Source organism: Aedes albopictus, chromosome 1, assembly GCF_035046485.1.
Source record: "Aedes albopictus strain Foshan chromosome 1, AalbF5, whole genome shotgun sequence".
Taxonomy (NCBI): domain Eukaryota; kingdom Metazoa; phylum Arthropoda; class Insecta; order Diptera; family Culicidae; genus Aedes; species Aedes albopictus.
The window spans coordinates 146,440,892-146,461,139 of NC_085136.1; the positions used below are offsets into that span (position 1 = coordinate 146,440,892).

The 20,248-nt window shown below is 43.6% G+C and overlaps 1 protein-coding gene across 1 annotated transcript in view; it reads left to right on the top strand.

Moving 5' to 3' along the window:
• The window catches only part of LOC109421864 (putative uncharacterized protein DDB_G0282133), a 539,561-nt gene that overhangs the window by 56,378 nt on the left and 462,935 nt on the right, over nucleotides 1–20,248 (top strand). Inside the window, exons 2-3 of the mRNA XM_062845548.1 lie at nucleotides 2,495–2,923; nucleotides 11,234–11,889. Of these exons, the coding sequence (XP_062701532.1) occupies nucleotides 2,882–2,923; nucleotides 11,234–11,889 (698 nt within the window). The 5' untranslated portion in view covers nucleotides 2,495–2,881. The remainder of the gene's footprint in view (nucleotides 1–2,494; nucleotides 2,924–11,233; nucleotides 11,890–20,248) is intronic.

Genomic DNA, 20,248 nt, shown 5'->3' on the forward strand with positions numbered 1-20,248 from the left:
GACGCCATCAACAACGGTTCAGTTTGCGAAGAAAATTTTTCGGAGACGTTATCGAGTCGATAATTTCCACAGTTAACTGTATCGCAGATGACGTTTCCGCCTGAAGACGTTATCGTTATCGACGATAAATGATAACAGACGTTAACTTTATCGTCGATAACGATAATTTATCGATTAACAACCTTGATCCATTCCATATATTTCAAGATCCTAACTATTTAGACAGTTTGTGTCTTCGACAAAATTGTTTGGCTGGTCAAGAACTTTCAATTGATGGGCCGTATGATTTCAAATCCTTTCACTAGTAGGAGCTAGAGGGCACACACATTTTTGGTTTTACTTATCTCAGGATCGTGATTAATTGGAAAGATGGTTGCTTCATTAAAGTTGTTTGGTTGATCAAGGACTTTCAGTTTAATAGCCGTAATGGTATTAATTTCTGCCACACAGTGGTGCTAGTTGCAAATTTTCAAAAGCATGCCAATTTTATTAATTACCCAAAACACATTTAACAAGCCGTAACTTTTTATAAAATATATCAAAAAGCATGCCAATTTTATTAATTACCCAAAACACATTTAACAAGCCGTAACTTTTTATAAAATATATCAAAAATTCTCAAATTTATACTGATGGTTCCTCATCAAATTTGAACTTGATGGAGCGCTTTAAGGACAGACTTGTTAGAATCCCAAAATGGCCGCCACAATGGCCGACTTTGGGACCTACTCACGATTTCGAGGGCACAAATCTCTTCATAAACAAAACCAGCGCACCTGATCTTCTTATTTCAAGCTTATTACAAGTGAGCAAGAACAGAATTATAACATTCACTTGAGATTTGTGCGTCTGAAGTTCTGATGCACTGTTGAAGCGGGATTTCTAGACGTTTGTCCTTAAGCAAAATCATACTTTTGACTGTTGCTCTATTAACTCTTATATCTTAGGAATAAGTGAATCAAATCAAATCAAATTTTGAAAATTAAGAATTATATATTGATCTTTGATTACTATTTGATTTGAATACAATGTGTATTTCTATGTAATAGGGATCCTGAGATGTATGAAATTTCAAATTTGTAAGTTCTATAGCGCCGCCTGTTGGTGGAACTTTAAATCCAACTATCCATCAACTGTAAGTCTTTGTCCAACTTAATAACTTTGTGATTTCGTCAGTGTTTCGTCTGTTGGCTACTGATATCACAGAAATTTTCGGTTTGAGTGGTATTTGATTACGATTAACTTTTTTACAATATCACAGTACAATTACATCGTAGATTTTGGCCAAAACACCATCTCCCTCGTCCTTCAAAAGTCTACGTAGTTTATGAACGGGCAATGGTACGCAATTTATAAACGATATCTTGAAAAAGAGCTCATGCACAACGAGAATGAAACTGTTTTGAATATAGAACTACGTTTGTCCAATTCAGAAAGATTTGGTCTTTTCCACAGAACTTTTTTTCGTGACGTTACAACGCAAACTTCAACCAGGTGAAACTCAGGCTTCCGTGAACCGATTTTCTTTCTTTAAGTCTCATTTGAAAGATCTTCTTGAGTACAAAGAGCATACAAAATTTCATATTTGTAACGTTTTCCGTTTTTGAATAAAATTTAAAAATGTTGATTTTTCGTGACGTTACAACGCAATAAAAACCCATACTATGATCAGCCATATTTCAGAGTTGTAAAGTCTTCCAATTCAAAATCTTTTTATGCTAAAAAATCTACATACATTTATCTACAAATGATGGAAGACTTTTGAAAAATCAGTGTGTTGGTGTTTAAAATACGACAGTTTGGATGAAAAGTGTGCCTAAATGACTTAAAATCACGATTTTAATGTTAATTTCAATCGTCGTTCAATTTATATTTATTGTCATACTAATATCATGTCGAATACATTTTTGGATGGCAAAAGTAATGTAGAATGTGATAAAAATGTCAAATATGCCATAACTCAACTTTGAAAAATTGGTATTGATGATACGGGGCCCGTAGAATGTGTCACCTACGCCCTTACAGTTCGATTAATCTTCCAAGCTATGTACTGTATTATTATTTCAATGCTGGATAGATTTTTTTTTGCTTTTGAAAAAAAGAAATTTCAACAGTTTTGATATCGAACACAACGAAATTAAAACAAAGAAATTAACCCTAATTATCTCAAAATTTCGTGGTTTACCCTGAATGATGTAAATCCGACGAGGCTCATAACACATGTCTCAAACAGAGAAGTTCAGCATAATTAATTGAATTTTACTGCAGGTACGGAATCCCACGTGTAGTGTTACGCTTCAAACAACCTACGTACCCAAATTTCCACGAGCCGTTTATCAAATAAACCTTTCGAATTAACGATCACGAACTTTACCTCCTGCCTCATTACCGGGGGGTACATGCGTCGGTACCCACTCAGACACATCAATGTAAAGAAAAAGAAACCGTCAGCAAGCATTTTCAATGCCTTTATTTGCTTCCTTCTTTTTTATAGGTGAAAGAACTTCAAGCCGCATCGCCATGCCCGGACCCAGTGCGCAACAAGTGGAATAACGCCCTTACAGCGAGCAACAATAATAGCTACAACAACAGCACCAACAATCGCGATGTCAGCTGTTGGGCGTGAGAGAGCGAATCTCAGCGGAATTGGAAACATCAGCAGCAGCAGCATCATCATCACCAGCCACATCCAGATCAACGGCCGGCACCGGCAACCTCAATGCAAACTGTGAAATGTGACAAATTGCGATTCAGCTGGAGGTTCTTCGGAAACAAGTTCACGTTTTGTTTCGTCTGCTGCAGTGCATTTCTTCGGCTGTCTGTAGCTGTTTTTTTGTGTGTGTTATGAGTCGTCATCGAGACCAAAGAAACTGTAGCAATAATGTTCGACGATATTAAAATGTGCCTGTTGGATCTGATCAAGGTAAGTGGGGAAATAGTTTGAAGAAAGCATTTCTCCTTGATAACCTTAAGATGCTAGTACAAAGGGGAAAATATTTAGCCAAAAACAAATCAATGCTCGAACAGCTGTTTCGACCCGATCGAATTTCCACTAGTATCAAACAGATGTTAACTTTTCAGTTCATACCTTGTCAAATATTAGCAAAGTGATGAGATTAGTGGTTTGATTTAGGTAATTAAAATATGGGGTTAGCGAGCGTGGGGAAGTGTGCTGATTCATGACTTGATGACGACACTGTGGCAGAAGGTCCTTTGGAGATTGCACAGGAGTTCCATCCGGGATTCCTTCAAGAAATCCTTCACGGTTTCTACACAAATTTGTTCCAGCACCTCTGGGGTTCTTCCAGGAGTTTCTTCTGAGATTCCTAAAAAGGTTTCATCTGAGATTTCTTCAAGAGCTCCAGGAGATCCAGGATTCCTCCAGAAAGTACTAACGGGACTCTTCCATAGACTCTTTGCTCTTTCCTGGTTTGCTTGAGGAGAGATTATGTTAGGAGTTCCTAGATTTTTAATTGAATTTTCTCTAGAAATTAATTCCGAGATCCCTCTAGGATTACTCCTTCCAAGATTACCCCAGTAATTTTTCTTGAGGTTCTTCCAGTATTTTTTTCCCCGTAGATTCTTCAAAATGTATTTCCAATTTCCCTCTAGGATTTCGTTCTGTGATTCCTAAGGGAGCTATATCTGATATTCTTTTTGTAGTTCCTTCTGAAGTTCCCTTTGAGGTCCTTCCAGGAGTTCTTCTGAGATTCTTAGCAGGTTCAATATCAGAAATTCCTTCCATGATTCTTTTTGAGATTCATTTTGGGCCGAAGCATCAGATTTATTCCGGAATGTCTCATGGAGTTCCGGGAATCCCACAGGAATTCCATCCGAGATTCTCCTAAAAGCGTTTGAGGAATACCTAAAGGAATTTGCTAGAGTATTTCCACAAGGGAATCCTGTAAGCAGTTCATGATGCAGTCTATAAACAAAAACTGCTGGGGGAATTTCCCCAGAATGCTCTTAAAAACTCCTGGATTTCTGTTAGAAACGTCTGAAAGAGTTTCAGAATAAAAGTCCAGATCGATTCCAGAAGGATCTGCAGAAATTCCAATCAGAACTCTTCTAGGTAAGCAGAAAAGAGATACTAGATGAATACTGAAAAGAATTAAAAAAAAAAACTATCAAATCTGACTATACATATCAATGGTTGCTACTCCGTGATTGATCTGAGCTGGTACCAATTGCACTGAGATCCAAATGAATAAGGGCTGGGACACTCCACTTATTCTCAAAGTGTAATTCTAGCAGCTCATACATTTTGGATCAATAACGGCGCCGGCCACGTCCTTATAGTCAGTTGGGAAGCGAAAGGAATGTTAGAGTGTGCTGGCTGTTGCTACTAAAGACCGAGATCACCTCTGCATCCCCACAACCAGCACGGACTGGGGTATTTGTTAGACTGAAAGGATGGAAGATCTGGGAGTCACCGTTGGGTCGGTGATGCGATCCATGGATAGGGGGTTATTTTATAGTGTTCGTAAGGTGATAGATTGTGTGGTGAATGAGGTGAATAAGGTCAAGCGGCACAGCACGCTTTGGTTGCATAACTTGTAGGCGTTATATACACTGTGCTGTACGTGGAAATTGGAAGGGAGGGAAACGACTTTTTTCCAATTCGTTTCTGGTTCTAGCGATGGCTATGAACATATGAATATATGTAGATGAGTTGTATATATAGAGAAGCGAGAGAGAGGAAGTGGATAGAAAGATACAAAGTAGAATGGAAGGGACGGGCCAGGGATTGAACCCATGACCTTCTGCATATGAATCAGAAGCGGTAGCCACTAGACCACCAAGCCCGTTTCTAGATGAATACTGAAAAGAATTCCAGAAAAACTTCCCGGAATAAATTCTATAAGAAGAATTTTCCTTAGAAATCCTCGTAAATCCCGGAGAAATCCTCAATGGAGTTCCCGAAGGAATCTCGGAAGGAGTACCCGAAAGCTCTGAAAGTAGAAATCCCGGAAGAAGTTCCCGGTAAAATAATCATAGGTATCCCAGAAGGAATTCTTGAAGCCCAGAAACAGGGTTGAAAAAATCTCACTCAACTGAATGAAATTGCGCTGAACTGAATCACTTGCCTCCGTGAAGGACAGGGGTTTCAACGTCAGAAGCGGTGTGGTAAAAAGACAAAAACAAAAACTCACGTTCGTTGGATGCTTCGGATTAATTGCAACCGTGCCCAGAAATACACAATGAAGAATCTCGGAAGGATTTCCAGGAAAAAATCCTGAAGAAGTTGGGATGAATATTAATAGAAGGTCTTGTACAATTCTTGGAAGGATCTCATAAAGAATTTCCAAAGAAACCCCAAAAGGAACTCCGAAAGGAATCTCGCGTAAAATTCCTGGAAGGAAACCCTGATAGAATTTTGGAAGGAGCTCCTGAAGGAATCTTGAAACGAAATCCAGAAGCAATCCCCGACCTGGAGAAATCCCGAAAAAATTTCGGGTAAAATATCTGGAATTTCCAGGAACACCTTCTGGAAGTTATAAAAAAAAAACTTCTAAACGCATTCCAAAAGATACATTTAGGAGAATTTGAGATGAGATTCCTAGAGGATGAAGGAATTCAAGAATTACTGATATAATCTCAGAAGGTATTTGTTGGCTGACGGGTGAATTATAGTTGAAGGAAATGCCAATGCAATGCAGAACCCGTAGCTTCCGGGAAGGTAAGCCCAGTTCCCTGGGTTAGTGGATTGGTGTCAGGCCCTGCGAGCCAGCGATAAAAAGACAAGCACCGAAAAATCAACAATTGAAGAATGCGAACCGACACCAATGGCGACGACCCCAGCAACGAATAGGGACTTGCGATTGGAAGCGCGGTACGTGGAACTGCAGATCTCTCAACTTCATCGGGAGCACCCGCATATTCGCCGATCTACTGAAGGACCGCGGGTTCGGAATCGTAGCGCTGCAGGAGGTGTGTTGGACAGAATCCATGGTACGAACGTTTAGAGGTAATCATACCATCTACCAGAGCTGCGGCAACACACGCGAGCTGGGAACAGCTTTCATCGTGACGGGTGATATGCAGAGGCGCGTGATCGGTTGGTGGCCGATCGACGAAAGAATGTGCAGGTTGAGGATCAAGGGCCGATTCTTCAACTTCAGCATAATAAACGTGCACAGCCCACGATCGCTGCCCAAACCACGACGTCAAGATCATCATAGGAGATTTAAACGCTCAGGTAGGCCAGGAGAAGGAATTCAGACCGACGATTGGTAAGTTCAGCGCCCACCAGCAAATGAACGAAAACGGCCTACGACTCATTGATTTTGCCGCCTCTAAAAATATGGACATACATAGCACCTTTTTCCAACACAGAATCCCTTATCGTTACACCTGCCCAAGTAACAAAATTAATTTTATAATGCTTTTGAAGTATTCTTCAACACCTGTTCTTTAAAACCATGCATAAACCAAATTGCTCTGCAAAACGACATCAACTCAACCATAAACCCGCCATAAGGCCAAAGAGGCCCATCCTAAGATGCACTTGGAGTGATGTTTTGAAATTTCTCTTAAAACTTGTTGTACTTCCCAAGTTGTCTTCAAGGCGAATTGCTCTCTCCTTGTAGAATTCTTCAAGTGCACGATAAAACGATAATAAATTTGTCAGTGTTGTTGCTGATGCAGCTTTTATGTCGACAGAAAAGTTTGATGAATTAAATTGAAATTAAAAACACAATGAAAATGACACATTATTGTAATCTTGATTAATTTATTACACAAATTGGAAATATTTCCGTGGTGTAACAAGGATGCCAAATGCCAAGCAAAATTCATCGTATATATGTTGCAAGATACTTCCAAAAATTGCAACGCGCTTCCATTATAATGCACTAATAAAATATTTAAAAATATTATTCCTGGTCATGCGAACATTGCTCATGAGTTTTCTCAACATGGCTTCCATTGAAATCTAGGCCGGTGGTCGGTCCATCATCGATGGTTTTAATCAACATCATCATAAGATCGTCTTAAATTTCTTTCAACTCATGCCAGAACTAAAAGCATAACTCAAGAATACTAGGATTTATAACGTTCTCAATGCAGCCTGGTTGGCCTCCACCAAGAACGTCTTAAATTTATTTCATCTTATGCAAGGGTAAGAAGTATTACTCAAGAGTACTCAGGCTTATAACGTTCTTGATGTAGGTTTATGCAAACTCCGCCGAGAACGTCATAAATCACGTACGCCAAATTGTAAACAAACAATTAATTATCGCACCGCGGTGGATTTTGTGAATCTCGCCCGATGAATTTAATTATCAGCCCGGTACCGTTGCCAACCAGGCAGACCTTTTTCGATAACCGGCCATGATGCGGCGCAGTGCATCATTCCTCCGGTCAGCACTTCCAACAGGTAAGTAGTTGTTGATTTTGAAGATCGATGATTGGACCCCCGATTGCACGGGAATCGACGATGACCATACCCACCTCATTTCGGATGCTGCTACCGGAGGAACTTGGCACTGCACCACGTCGAGGTCGGGTTTCCGGGTAGGTGTTCTTGATTGGCAGCAATGGAACGATGAGAATCAAAATCTGATGCTTGAGTTTTTTCTTGTATTTTTCATGTACCAAACTGTTCTCATGCGAGAACAGTTGCTCTTGATCAAGAACGGACGATTGAAGATAACTACAAGAATCTTATAAAACTGATAATAAGTTCAACAGTTCTTGTTGTGTTTATGGTTTTATGAACTGAACCTCAAGTATTCTTGAAGGTGTTTTTAAAACCACATATTGACGAAGAATAGTTGTGCTCAGCTGAAACCCCGATAAGATCAACTAGAATTTGCAATGTTCCGATAAAACTATCATAAAAAAAAAAACAATAAAACCAAATAGAATTCAAATTGTTACTTGGGCTGGAGATCACCACAGCAGACGGAATCTGAAATCGACCACGTTCTGATTGACGGGCGGCACTTCTCCGACATTATCGACGTCAAGACCTATCGTGGCGCCAATATCGACTACGACCACTATCTGGTGATGGTCAAACTGTGCCCAAAACTCTCCATCATCAACAATGTACGGTACCGGCGACCGCCACGGTACAACCTAGAGCGACTGAAGCAACCGGATGTCGCCTCAGCATACGCGCAGAATCTCGAGGCCGCGTTGCCAGACGAGGGCGAGCTCGATGAGGCCCCTCTAGAGGACTGCTGGAGTACAGTTATAGCAGCCATCAACGACGCAGCCGAGAGCACCATCGGGTACGTGGAACGGAATCGACGGAACGAATGGTTCGACGAAGAGTGCAGAACGGTTTTGGAGGAGCAGAACGCAGCGAGGGCGGTAATGCTGCATCAAGGAACTCGACAGAACGTGGAACGTTATAAACAGAAGCGGAAATAGCAGACCCGCCTCTTTCGGAAGAAAAAGGACCGCCTGGAAGAAGCGGAGTGTGAAGAAATGGAACTGCTGTGCCGTTCCCAAGAAACACGGAAGTTCTATCAGAAGCTCAACGCATCCCGCAACGGCTTCGTGCCGCGAGCCGAAATATGCAGGGATAAAGACGGAGGCCTCTTGACGAACGGACGTGAGGTGATCGAAAGGTGGAAGCAGCACTTCGATCAGCACCTGAACGGCGTGGAGAACGTAGGCACGGGAGCCCACGGCAACGGAAGAAACGACGACGCCAGTGCAGCGGAGGACGGAAATGAACCAACTTCCACGCTGAAGGAAGTTAAGGATGCCATTCACCAGCTCAAAACCAACAAAGCAGCTGGTAAGGATGGTATCGCAGCTGAACTCATCAATATGGGCCCAGAAAAGTTGGCCACCGGTCTGCATCGGCTGATAGTCAGGATCTGGGAAACCGAACAGCCACCGGAGGAGTGGAAGGAAGGGGTAATCTGCCCCATTCACAAGAAAGGCGACCATTTGGAATGTGAGAACGAGAACTTCAGGGCGATCACTATTTTGAATGCTGCCTACAAAGTGCGATCACTATCTTGAATGCTGCCTACAAAGTGCTATCCCAGATCATCTTCCGTCGTCTGTCACCTAAAACGAATGAGTTCGTGGGAAGTTATCAAGCCGGCTTCATCGACAGCCGGTCGACAACGGACCAGATCTTTACCGTACGGCAAATCCTCCAGAAATGCCGTGAATACCAGGTCTCAACGCATCACCTGTTCATCGACTTTAAAGCGGCATACGATAGTATCAACCGCACAGAGCTATGGAAAATCATGGACGAAAACGGCTATCCTGGGAAGCTGACTAGACTGATTAAAGCATCGATGGACGGTGTGCAAAACTTCGTAAGGGTTTCGGGTGAACTATCCAGTTCATTCGAATCTCGACGGGGACTGCGGTAAGGTGATGGACTCTCCTGCCTACTCTTCAACATCGCCCTAGAAGGTGTTATGCGACAAGCCGGGCTCAATAGTCGGGGAACGATTTTTACAAAGTCCGGTCAATTTGTGTGCTTTGCGGACGACATTAACATTATCGCCAGAACATTTGGAACGCAACGGTGGCAGAGCTATACACCCGCCTGAAACGCGAAGTAGCAACGCGAAGTCTACCTCGGACCCTTGCTGACGGCTGACAACAGCAGGGAATGTTGCAAGAATGCTGGACAACAATCCTGCAAAGCTGATCCGGTTGGCACAAGAAGGCGTGGAGCGCAGAGAGCACGATGGGCGGACCTGGTGGAACGTGATCTAGCGAGCATTAGGCGCGACCAAGGATGGCGAGCGGCAGCCACAAACCGAGTATTGTGGCTTACTATTGTTGATTATGTCTTGTCTTAAATGTGATGTTGAACAAATAAATGCATGTATGTATGTAGGTACTCTCTAAGATTACTTCAGGAGTTCCTAAATTCCTTCCAAATTCCTCTCGAAATTTCACTAGCAATTAAGTCCAAGATAAGTCAAGGAATTCCTTTAAGGATTACCCCAGCATTTTTTTTTCATGCGATTCCTCCAGAAATTTCCGTGGCTTCTCCACAAATTCATTCTAGGATTCGTTTAGGATTTTCTTGTGTGATTCCAGAAAGCTCCGTCTGAGATTGTTTCTGAGGTTACTTCAAAAGTTCCCTCTGGGATCCTATTCGAGATTCCTGAAAGGTTCCTCCAGAAACTCCTTTCAGGATTGCTTCAGAGATTCCTTCTGGAACCTCAAGGGATTTCATCCGGGATTTCTCAAGGAGTTCCGGATATCCTTCATGAGTTCTCTTGGCGATTGCATCAGGCAGGCCCGTGCACAGAAGTGGCGCCAAGGGAGAGATTTTTCCCCTTTCTGGCGCCTAGTATATGAAGTGACGGTAACGGGGGGATTAAACACCCAAAAAAGCCCCCCCCCCCCCCTTTGTGCTTGGCAGGTTTTCCTTCCACGTTTCCTTCAGAAACTCCTCTCAAAATTCCGTCTTGGACTCTTTCCAAGAATTTCATGGGAGATTACTCCTGGAGTTCCTTCTGGTATTTCTTCAGAAACTCTTGTGGGATGTTGTACCGATGCACCTTAACCACACCATGGCCTTTCTAATAACTTAAACGTTTTAAAGAGTAGTTCTCGTGTTTAGTTGTTTTCTTTCGTCCGATTGTTGCACGTTCCGGTTCTCGTGTTTCTAAAATTTCTTTAGGATTCCTTCGGGAACTTCTTCTGAGATTCCTTTGGGAACTCTAACCGGGATGCGTCCGGGAAGTTCTTCTGGAATTCTATCAGAAATAGCTTCCGGCATTTCTTTAAGAACTCTTTCCAGGATTCATCTAGGAATTCTATTTTGGTTTCCTCCAAAGGTTTTGTTTGGAATTCCTGCAAGTCCTTCAGGAAATCCTTAAGAATTTAATTGTGGAATTCTTTCAGATGTTTCTAATGGACATCATCCAAGAGTTTATCGGGGAGTATTTTGAGAAATGCCTCCTGCAGTTTTATTTGTGGCATTGCTCATAAAGTTCTTTAGGTAAAAACTCCTGCAAGTTCCTTCGCGGTTCAGGCCTTCCACTTCCCACTGCCATTGTCTTCCTCAGTATTTTAATTTTTAATTCAAGATAGATCTCACTGTTATTTCAGTTGAATCGAATCCTGGCTCTGAACTATTTCTTCTTATTAGGCTATTTGGATGACAGATCGATCAATTTGTCTACAGAAGGAATATCTACACCAAGCCTCTAGAGTCTAGATGTTATAGCAATATTTACAATCGTCGAATCCATTTCCCCATACACCATCTAAATCCGTTTCGCTTTCGTTTCAGGTCAGCCCCAAGTCGAAAAAGTCCCTCAAAGACATGTCGGCGGGCTACTCGGCAGACTTTATGAAAAAGTACAACGACATCAACATCATTCACTTCAACGAGAACATGTCGATGGTCAACAAGCTGGACAATATTCGATTCTCACCGTCGAACTACACCAACCTGTTCAAGACGAACCCGCTGCTCGAGGGCAAACGGAATAAATCGTTCCGCGAGTGGGGCGTGGAAAGTGCCAGTTTTGAATTTTCCTCGGATGATCGTGACACGCTAACGATGACGAGCTGCTCGCACTACTCGACCGAGGCCACCGAGCATTACAATTTGCTGAGGTCGGTGTCGCAGCACAGCCGCGATGAACGCTCCCGGGGGGAGCTTTCGGACTGTGACGGAGGTGCTGGTGCGGATCTCGACGACGACGACGACGACGATGATGAAGACGATGATGATGGAATCATCATTAACCATATGAGCTTGGAGGATTGCTTTGCCGGTGGGCTGGTATCGCAGTTGGATTCATTCTGCACGCTTTGCACCTCATCGTTTAGCTTTAGCAACTGCAATAACTGCGAGAAATCTGGCTGCGGATCGAAGTGTAGCGGAGACGAAAGCACAATTGGTGAAGCAGAAGCTGGCTGCGTTTGCCTCGCGAAGCACGGGTAAGTACAAACAGTTGTGAGCTTTAGACTTTTATAACTTGAATTTGCCGAAGGCAAAACGTGTTTATTGCTTAGCAGCTGTGTGAAGCTTTCACCACTGTTACGAAATTTGAAGCTTTGAAAGCTGTCCAATTTGTGGCATACATATATCATTGTTCCAGTTTTATGTCTAACTTGCATCAAACAATACATTTGGCAACTAGTGCTTGATATTTGCAACTAAAAAATGTTCATAATGTTATGAACACTTAGCGCATTTGTTCTAATTTTTTAATTACTTATCATATTTAGTTTTGGGATGAAAAAAACATCGTTTCATATCAAGTTTCCGATTACTTTTATAACACTTAAACATACTACTCCGTATTTGCACAGTTTTGATTTTTTCGAAATATGATGATTTTTATGATATATCCAAAAGGGTACTTCTTATAAGCAGCTAGGATTTTTACAGTTTCTACTCCGTTATTGCAAGAATCCTCAATGTGAAAGTACTGATACGATGATGTTCCTATAGAATTCTGCAAGGTGACGTCACGAATGAACGTTCGGTTCATTCTCGTTCGTCCCTTCCTTTTCCCTCTCACGCGAATTTTGACATTTTCCGGTGGTTTGTTTTGATTCCCATTCGTTGCCGTTCTTTTCTCTCTCGGAGAGAAAATTGAGGTTAAATTTCGATGCAAAACTCTATTAGGGGGTCTTATAAAAACCTAATCGAAAACGGAGCCTGTGGAGTACCAGGGCTGTTTCTCCGAGACTATCAGCTGCTCTTCTTTTAGTCTCACTTGAGGCTAAATAAGGGCGGAAGATGTTGTTAATTAGTTTAAATTTTCACCTATATGGTTTCGTATTATGTGATTCGCACAATATGTATCCTCGCCATTGGCCTTCCCCAATGGATGTCTATCTGGTTTTATTGCTGCTGTTCTTTGTTGTGGTGTGATTGAAAAGAGTTTAATCTTGATTAGTTTAGATAGTGACTACGGTAACAATACAGCCGTGAATCGCAAGCCAGTCCCATCTGCATTTTGGACAAAAATGAGTTAAAGGCCGTTTTTGATCTTTCTTCGGATGATCTTTCAGCTGCGTGAAAAAAAATATATAGTTTGTTCAGTAAAATTGAAAAACAATACCAAGTCAGATTGTCCCATAATGAAATGTAATCGCAAGTCAGTCCCATTACGAACTTGTCCACCCTCTAGTACAAAACCTAACACTATTGTAGCCAGTTTTATATTTTTCGCTGTTACGTTGTCACGTTTTAAACAATATGTTGAAGTTTCGTGATGATCGCAGAAGTTTTCAATTTATGGCGATTTTTTCGAGTTTCACATAGAAATCGAATTAGAAAACTTCAGGGGGCATTTTCTCAATGCCTACTTTTTACATATGGGACTGACTTGCGATTCACGGCAGAGTAGCTCAGATCAATTTTCAGCATAAAATAACAGTAATCTTTGCAGAATGGTACAGTCCAAATGGCCTTAGACCAAGAACCTTACTTTGGTTAGGGGAATTTCTATCTAGGAAATCGTGTGAACCCGGTGTTTGCTAGTTTTAGTAAAATTGAAATGGCATATTTGCGTGTCATGCCTCGAGCTTGTTAGCTTGTTAACAACGCAATCGTTGAGGGGAAAATCTGCTCAACAGACACCCAAACAGGAAGGTCCAGGTAATGTGGAGTTACGGCCGTCTTCTACAACAAAAGTGAAAGCCAGGATTACTCTCTCCTCGACCCATTAAACAGAAGGTTGCTGACAGTAGGGTCTCCACCTGCCCCAGCCCTTATCGCGTCTGAACTAGCCATCCTCCAAGTCCACGCGCCACCTCCTTTGTAGATCCAAGACGATGAAGATGATAGCCGTTGAAAGGGCATTCCAGTCAAACTTACTCCTGCACATCCTCTGGACCAAATTGGCCGGAGTTGTGTCTTCACCGCATGTGACAAGCATGCAGACACGCATTATTCGAAAACTCGGGTACAGGAACAAAACGTGTTCCACCGTTTCCTCTAAACCAGCACAAACCGGAAATTCGGGAGAACCCGTATGACCGAAACGATGTAGATACTGTCGGAAGCAACTATGGCCTGAAGGGACGTGAGTCAGGTGGAATGTTACTTCCCCATGGCGCCTGATAATCCAACTATCTACCCTCGGGACCAACCTATGGGCCCACCTTCCTTTGGTAGAACTGTCCCACTCGCGCTGCTATTTGAACATGGAGGCCATCCTGGCAGTTCTGCGTATGCCTCTTGTGCCGCGCATTTCGAAGCACTCTATATCCTCCCTGATGAAAAATGCCGATATGCACCATACCAGTGATGACGCAGAGCGTATCGTGTGACACGGTACGGTACGCGCTCCCAACCTTCAGGCACATCAGCCTATAAGTACTTTCAAGTAGTTTCCAGCTTACCGCGGTAGCTTTTGTTACTTAGCACCGTGCTCCACTCCGGGCCGCCATACCTTGGTATGGACGTAGCGACACAAGTAGAAGCTTGCGCTTACTGGCATACACCGCAGAACTAATGGACATTATCCGGGACAGTTCCAGACGTAATCAATGTGTCTACCGAAGGTGAGCTTATCGTCGATCATCACAACCAACGGAGCGCTTCGACGTAGTCCGAAGCACCTTCTTCCCCCGCAAAGATATCCACAAAGCCACCCGACCAACAAACAGAAAACCAAATCGACCACGTTCTAATCGACGGTAAATTCTTCTCAGATATAACCAACGTCCGCACATACCGCAGTGCGAATATAGATTCGGATCACTACTTAGTCGCTGTATGCATGCGCTCAAAACTTTCGACAGTTATCACCACACGTCGAAGTCGAACGCCACGGCTCAACATCGAGCAACTTCGTAACGTAGAAGTGGCTCAATACTACGCGCAGCAGTTAGCAGTGGCCCTACCAACGGAAGAGCAGCTTGGCGCAGCTACACTTGAAGATGGCTGGAGGGACATCCGATCCGCCATAGGTAGTACCTCGGCTACAGCACTAGGCTTCGCGACTCCGAATCACAGAAACGACTGGTACGACGGCGAATGTGAACAGTTGAAAAACGAGAAGAATGCAGCATGGGCAAGAATGCTGCAACACCGTACGAGAGCGAATGAGGCACATTACAAACAGGCGCGGAACAGGCAGAACTCAGTCTTCCGGATGAAGAAGCGCCAGCAGGAAGAACGAGATCGCGAAGCGATGGAAGAGCTGTACCGCGCTAAGGACACACGAAAGTTCTACGAGAAGCTGAACCGCTCGCGCAGAGGCTTTGTGCCACAAGCCGACATGTGCCGAGATAATCACGGGAATATTCTCACGACCGAGCGTGAGGTGGTCGAGAGGTGGCGGCAGCATTACGATGAGCACCTCAATGGCGACGTTGCAAGTACCGAAGGTGGCGTGGTAACAGATCTAGGAGTATGTGCACAGGACGAAAGACTTCCGGCCCCTGACCTTCAAGAGATTGAGGAGGAGGTTGGCCGGTTGAAAAACAACAAGGCCGCTGGAGCAGATCAACTACCAAGCGAGCTTCTAAAATACGGTGGAGAAGCACTGGTGAGAGCACTACACTGGGTCATTACCAAGATTTGGGAGGAGGAAGTATTACCGGAGGAATGGATGGAAGATATCGTGTGTCCCATCTACAAAAAGGGCGACAAGTTGGATTGCGGGAACTACCGCGCGATCACACTACTGAGCGCTGCCTACAAGATACTCTCTCAAATTTTATGCCGCCGTCTATCACCAACTGCAAGAGAGTTCGCGGGGCAATATCAGGCTGGATTTATGGGTGAACGCGCTACAACGGACCAGATGTTCGCCATCCGCCAGGTGTTGCAGAAATGCCGCGAATACAACGTGCCCACACATCACTTGTTCATCGATTTCAAATCGGCGTATGATACAATCGATCGAGAACAGCTATGGCAGATTATGCACGAATACGGATTCCCGGATAAACTGATACGGTTGATCAAGGCGACGATGGATCGAGTGATGTGCGTAGTTCGAGTATCAGGGACACTCTCGAGTCCCTTCGAATCTCGCAGAGGGTTACGGCAAGGTGATGGTCTTTCGTGCTTGCTGTTCAACATTGCTTTGGAGGGTGTAATAAGAAGAGCGGGGATAAACACGAGTGGGATGATTTTCACGAAGTCCGTTCAGCTGCTTGGTTTCGCCGATGATATTGATATTATTGCTCGTAAATTTGAGACGATGGCGGAAACGTACATCCGACTAAAGAGTGAAGCCAAGCGAATCGGATTAGTCATTAATGTGTCGAAGACAAAGTACATGATGGCAAAGGGCTCCAGGGAGGAATCGCCGCGCCCGCCACCCCGAATGCATATCGACGGTGATGAAATCGAGGCGGTTGAAGAATTCGTGTACTTGGGCTCACTGGTGACCGACGACAACGACACCAGCAGAGAAATTCAGAGGCGCATTGTGGCAGGAAATCGTGCCTACTTTGGACTCCGCAGAACTCTACGATCGAACAAAGTTCGCCGTAACACGAAGTTAACCATCTACAAAACGCTGATTAGACCGGTCGTCCTCTATGGGCACGAAACATGGACCCTACGTGCAGAGGACCAAAGCGCCTTTGGAGTTTTCGAACGGAAGGTGTTGCGTACCATCTACGGCGGAGTGCAGATAGAAGACGGGACTTGGAGAAGGCGAATGAACCACGAGCTGCATCAGCTGCTAAGAGAACCAACCATCGTCCATACCGCGAAAATCGGGAGGCTACGGTGGGCGGGTCACGTCATCAGGATGTCGGATAGCAACCCGACTAAAATGGTTCTCGAGAGTCATCCGACCGGTACAAGAAGACGTGGAGCGCAGCGAGCTAGGTGGGTCGACCAAGTGGAGGACGATCTGCGGACCCTACGCAGAGTGCGGAACTGGAGACAAACAGCCATGGACCGAGTGGAATGGAGGCGGCTACTATGTACAGCAGAGGCCACCCCGGCCATAGCCTGACCGGTAAGGTAAGTAATCTAGCCAGCTAATTACCATGTGTCAAGTAATCAGCTACTGCCACGACGCGTCGTCTCCCAGTCAGGTGCAATGGAATTGATAAACACCAAGACCTTCCTAGGTTCTGCAGACCAGATCTCACTGGGTTGCAAGCAACCACTATTAAGAAATCTTTGCCTGCGCGTGTATAAAGCACCACAACTGCAAAGCAGATGTTCCGAGGTTTCTGTGGTTGCTGAGGGCCTAATAACGGTCGCAACACCCTGTTTTCTTCCATCCGGGACGGGATAGCCTTTCCAACTTTCCAGCATTACTGCCGTCCTTCGGGGTATTTTCGAAGTATTCTCCTAGCCTTGCGGACACCGCAAGACAGCTCGTCACCTGACGGCTGTCTCACCCGCTTCTGCGAGTGCTTATCACAAGCAGTCTCATCCGCCACATCTTCTGGACTTGCGACCTGCGAAAACGAAGACTTCCGTCTGGGTACACTTCGTAATCTTTACTTTCGCCAGTTCCACGAAAGTAACTGCAGTTTTTACGAGGCATACATGAACCAGCTTAACATCGTCCATCGACTTACTCAGCCACCTCAATCGCGGACATCCCTTCTCGCTTTTGGTTGATGGTCCTCACCAACCACGCTCCGTACACTATCTCCCCCGGCAGGCTAGCCGGAGAATGGATCGGAGCACCCACGATTCCCGCTCCTGACTACTCACATCTCCTTAGATTTAATTTGGATTATTATTTTTTTTATCTAGTTCATTTATTTTGTGCTCAATCGCGTATAACGCTTTACGGAGCCGAAGATCTTTTTTTGTACTTAATAGTACGCATTTTACAGAGTAATAACTTTAGTGTAGAATTAGCAATTAGTTAAAATACACAAAAAAGAGTAATAACTTTTAAATGATATCTGTTAGTAATGGGTGGAGTGGAAGCCAGGGTACTCGTGGCATTTCGAGGTTAGAAGGTCACATTTTGAGAGATGGACAGGGTAAGGATTGGACCAAAGGTTTCACTGCAGCTCATCCGGGGGTGAATTGCATCTTGCTAGCGTATTCGGTGCCTTGTGGTGTTGGTACCAACTTGTTGTGGGACTTGGTCTTCCGGATGGCCAGGAGCAGCTTGGTAACACAAAGAGGACAAAACAGAGAAAAAAAAACTGGAGAAGAAAACACAAGCGAATTAAACTTTTATGCCAGCAGAGCGAAGAAAGCCGAAAATACATCCCATGTATGTGACATCGCGGGTCCCCAACACATCTCTCACAAGAACAAAGGGTTGTCTACCTCGGGCCTCAAGGGTATCCAAAAGTAGTGCTCTGGAGGCGTCATTATCCGGGCATTGCCAAACTACGTGGTCGATGTCATCATAACCGGAACCGCACTTAGTACAAACATTGCTCAACGCGAGGTTAATCCTGTATAAAATACGCGTCTAGCGAGTGATGGTTGGACATAAGCCTTGACATCACGCGAATGAAATTTCGACTTACATCCAAACCATGCCACCACGCTCGCTAAGAAACATTGAAAAGAACTCTGGCGAACAAAATGGAAAAAATCATCATGTGAAATTCTTCTATCAGAGATCTCACCTTCCTGTGCACCCACCTTTGCGAGAGAGTCCGCCTTTTCATTGCCATAAATTGAGCAATGTGAGGGGACCCATACATAGGTAATCATGTATGATCTTTTGACCAGTGCACCCATCTGCTCCCTTATTTTTGTAAGAAAGTAAGATTTGGATTATTAGTAGACAACTAATTGATCAGCTACCATTGAATTGTCGATGCACTTACAAAAAGATACAGCAAATTTAACAATTTTTGAAAAGTTGCAATTTTTCCTATCTTTTTATTTATTTTTATCCCCTGTAATATGTGATTCGTCAGTTCGAGTCGTCTTTCAAAAAATCGTTTTTAAAGTGGCCATAATCCTTCCAGTGAACTTAGTGGCAAACAAGAAAAATAATCATCTACTGGCATAAAAACAGATTCGACGAATTACAATATGCTTAACATGCTATTGAACGCATACAACTAGAACAGTCTCTCTCTAGACGATATAAATTGGCTAATTCAATTTGAATAAACCTACTTAACCCCAGAAATCTAGTTACCACAATTGTCCAATTTTTCTTCCACGCGCATCATCGTTGCTCGTTAGCAATTGCAGCTCGTTTCAGCCGATTCTGCTATGCGCTCACTGACTGACTGAATGACTGACTGACTGGGGCACGGCTAAGCCATGACCAGAATTTTCACGCATTTTTCTACCGGCGGCGCGGCGGTGCGGTGTCTTGTTACTGTTTGCTCGAATTGCATTGATAATGGACATAGATCGAGCCAATCACGCGAAAGTACACTGTGATGTCGTTATGGTTTCTTTGTTTTTTTTTTTTAGGTTTTGGCGCTTGTGGTGAAGATCAAGAGATTGCACAAATTTATCCAATCGTCATGGGCATGGATCACATAAGCCCAGTCTACGTACGAAACTAGCTGTATCATGATAAGCAACTATTAATCTGTGCGGGTTTGTCGTTAGTGGAACGTTGCTGCAGAAAAATAGGGGAAAATGGGGCAAAATGCCATTTTTTTCAAACTTTCATCGTTTTCAATGACATATAGCCTCATTTGTTAGGTATTTAAAGTGGTAACTGCAACTAGATAATATTTGCTCGATGCTACAGCAAAAATAATCACTAAATTATTGCATTTTCATCGACTTTTAGCGATTTCAAAAACTGGTTCGTAAAACGGAAGTGGTACAAAAAGGCCATCTGTCATGGGGTAAAATGCCACTTCATGAAAACATTCAAAAATTACGTCCATCAGATTTCTGACATTTTCGACTCGAGTTCACTCATCTGTCACGTTTTTTTCGTGTACTCAATACATGGAGCGACACACCCCTTCCCCGCCTAAACGATGGATTTGAATGACCCCTAACATGGATAGCGTAGACATCAACAACCATGCGCCTCCATGGGTGCCTCAATCTCCTTGGAAACACATGGCAGGTAATAGAATCACCCAAAAACCTTAATTGCAAGCACGAAAAACCGGAAGTTATCAATTTTCATTGGGAAATCAAAAGATTTTCCGTGGGTTTGGCGACCTAGCTTCTAGAAGAATATTGAATGCAAACATATCTTGACACCATTTACCTATAGCAATGATCAAATCCCATACAAGAATGATTTTATGAGTTGGGCCATTTTACCACATCTAGGCATGTTGGGCTCTGTTCCCCTACTACAGTTTTTCAAGCCACAAGCAAGCTCAATAATTTTAACCATCTACATTTCATGCATAATAGATTAGTGGACTCCGTGCGATGGTGTGTTAGATGTGAAGCGGT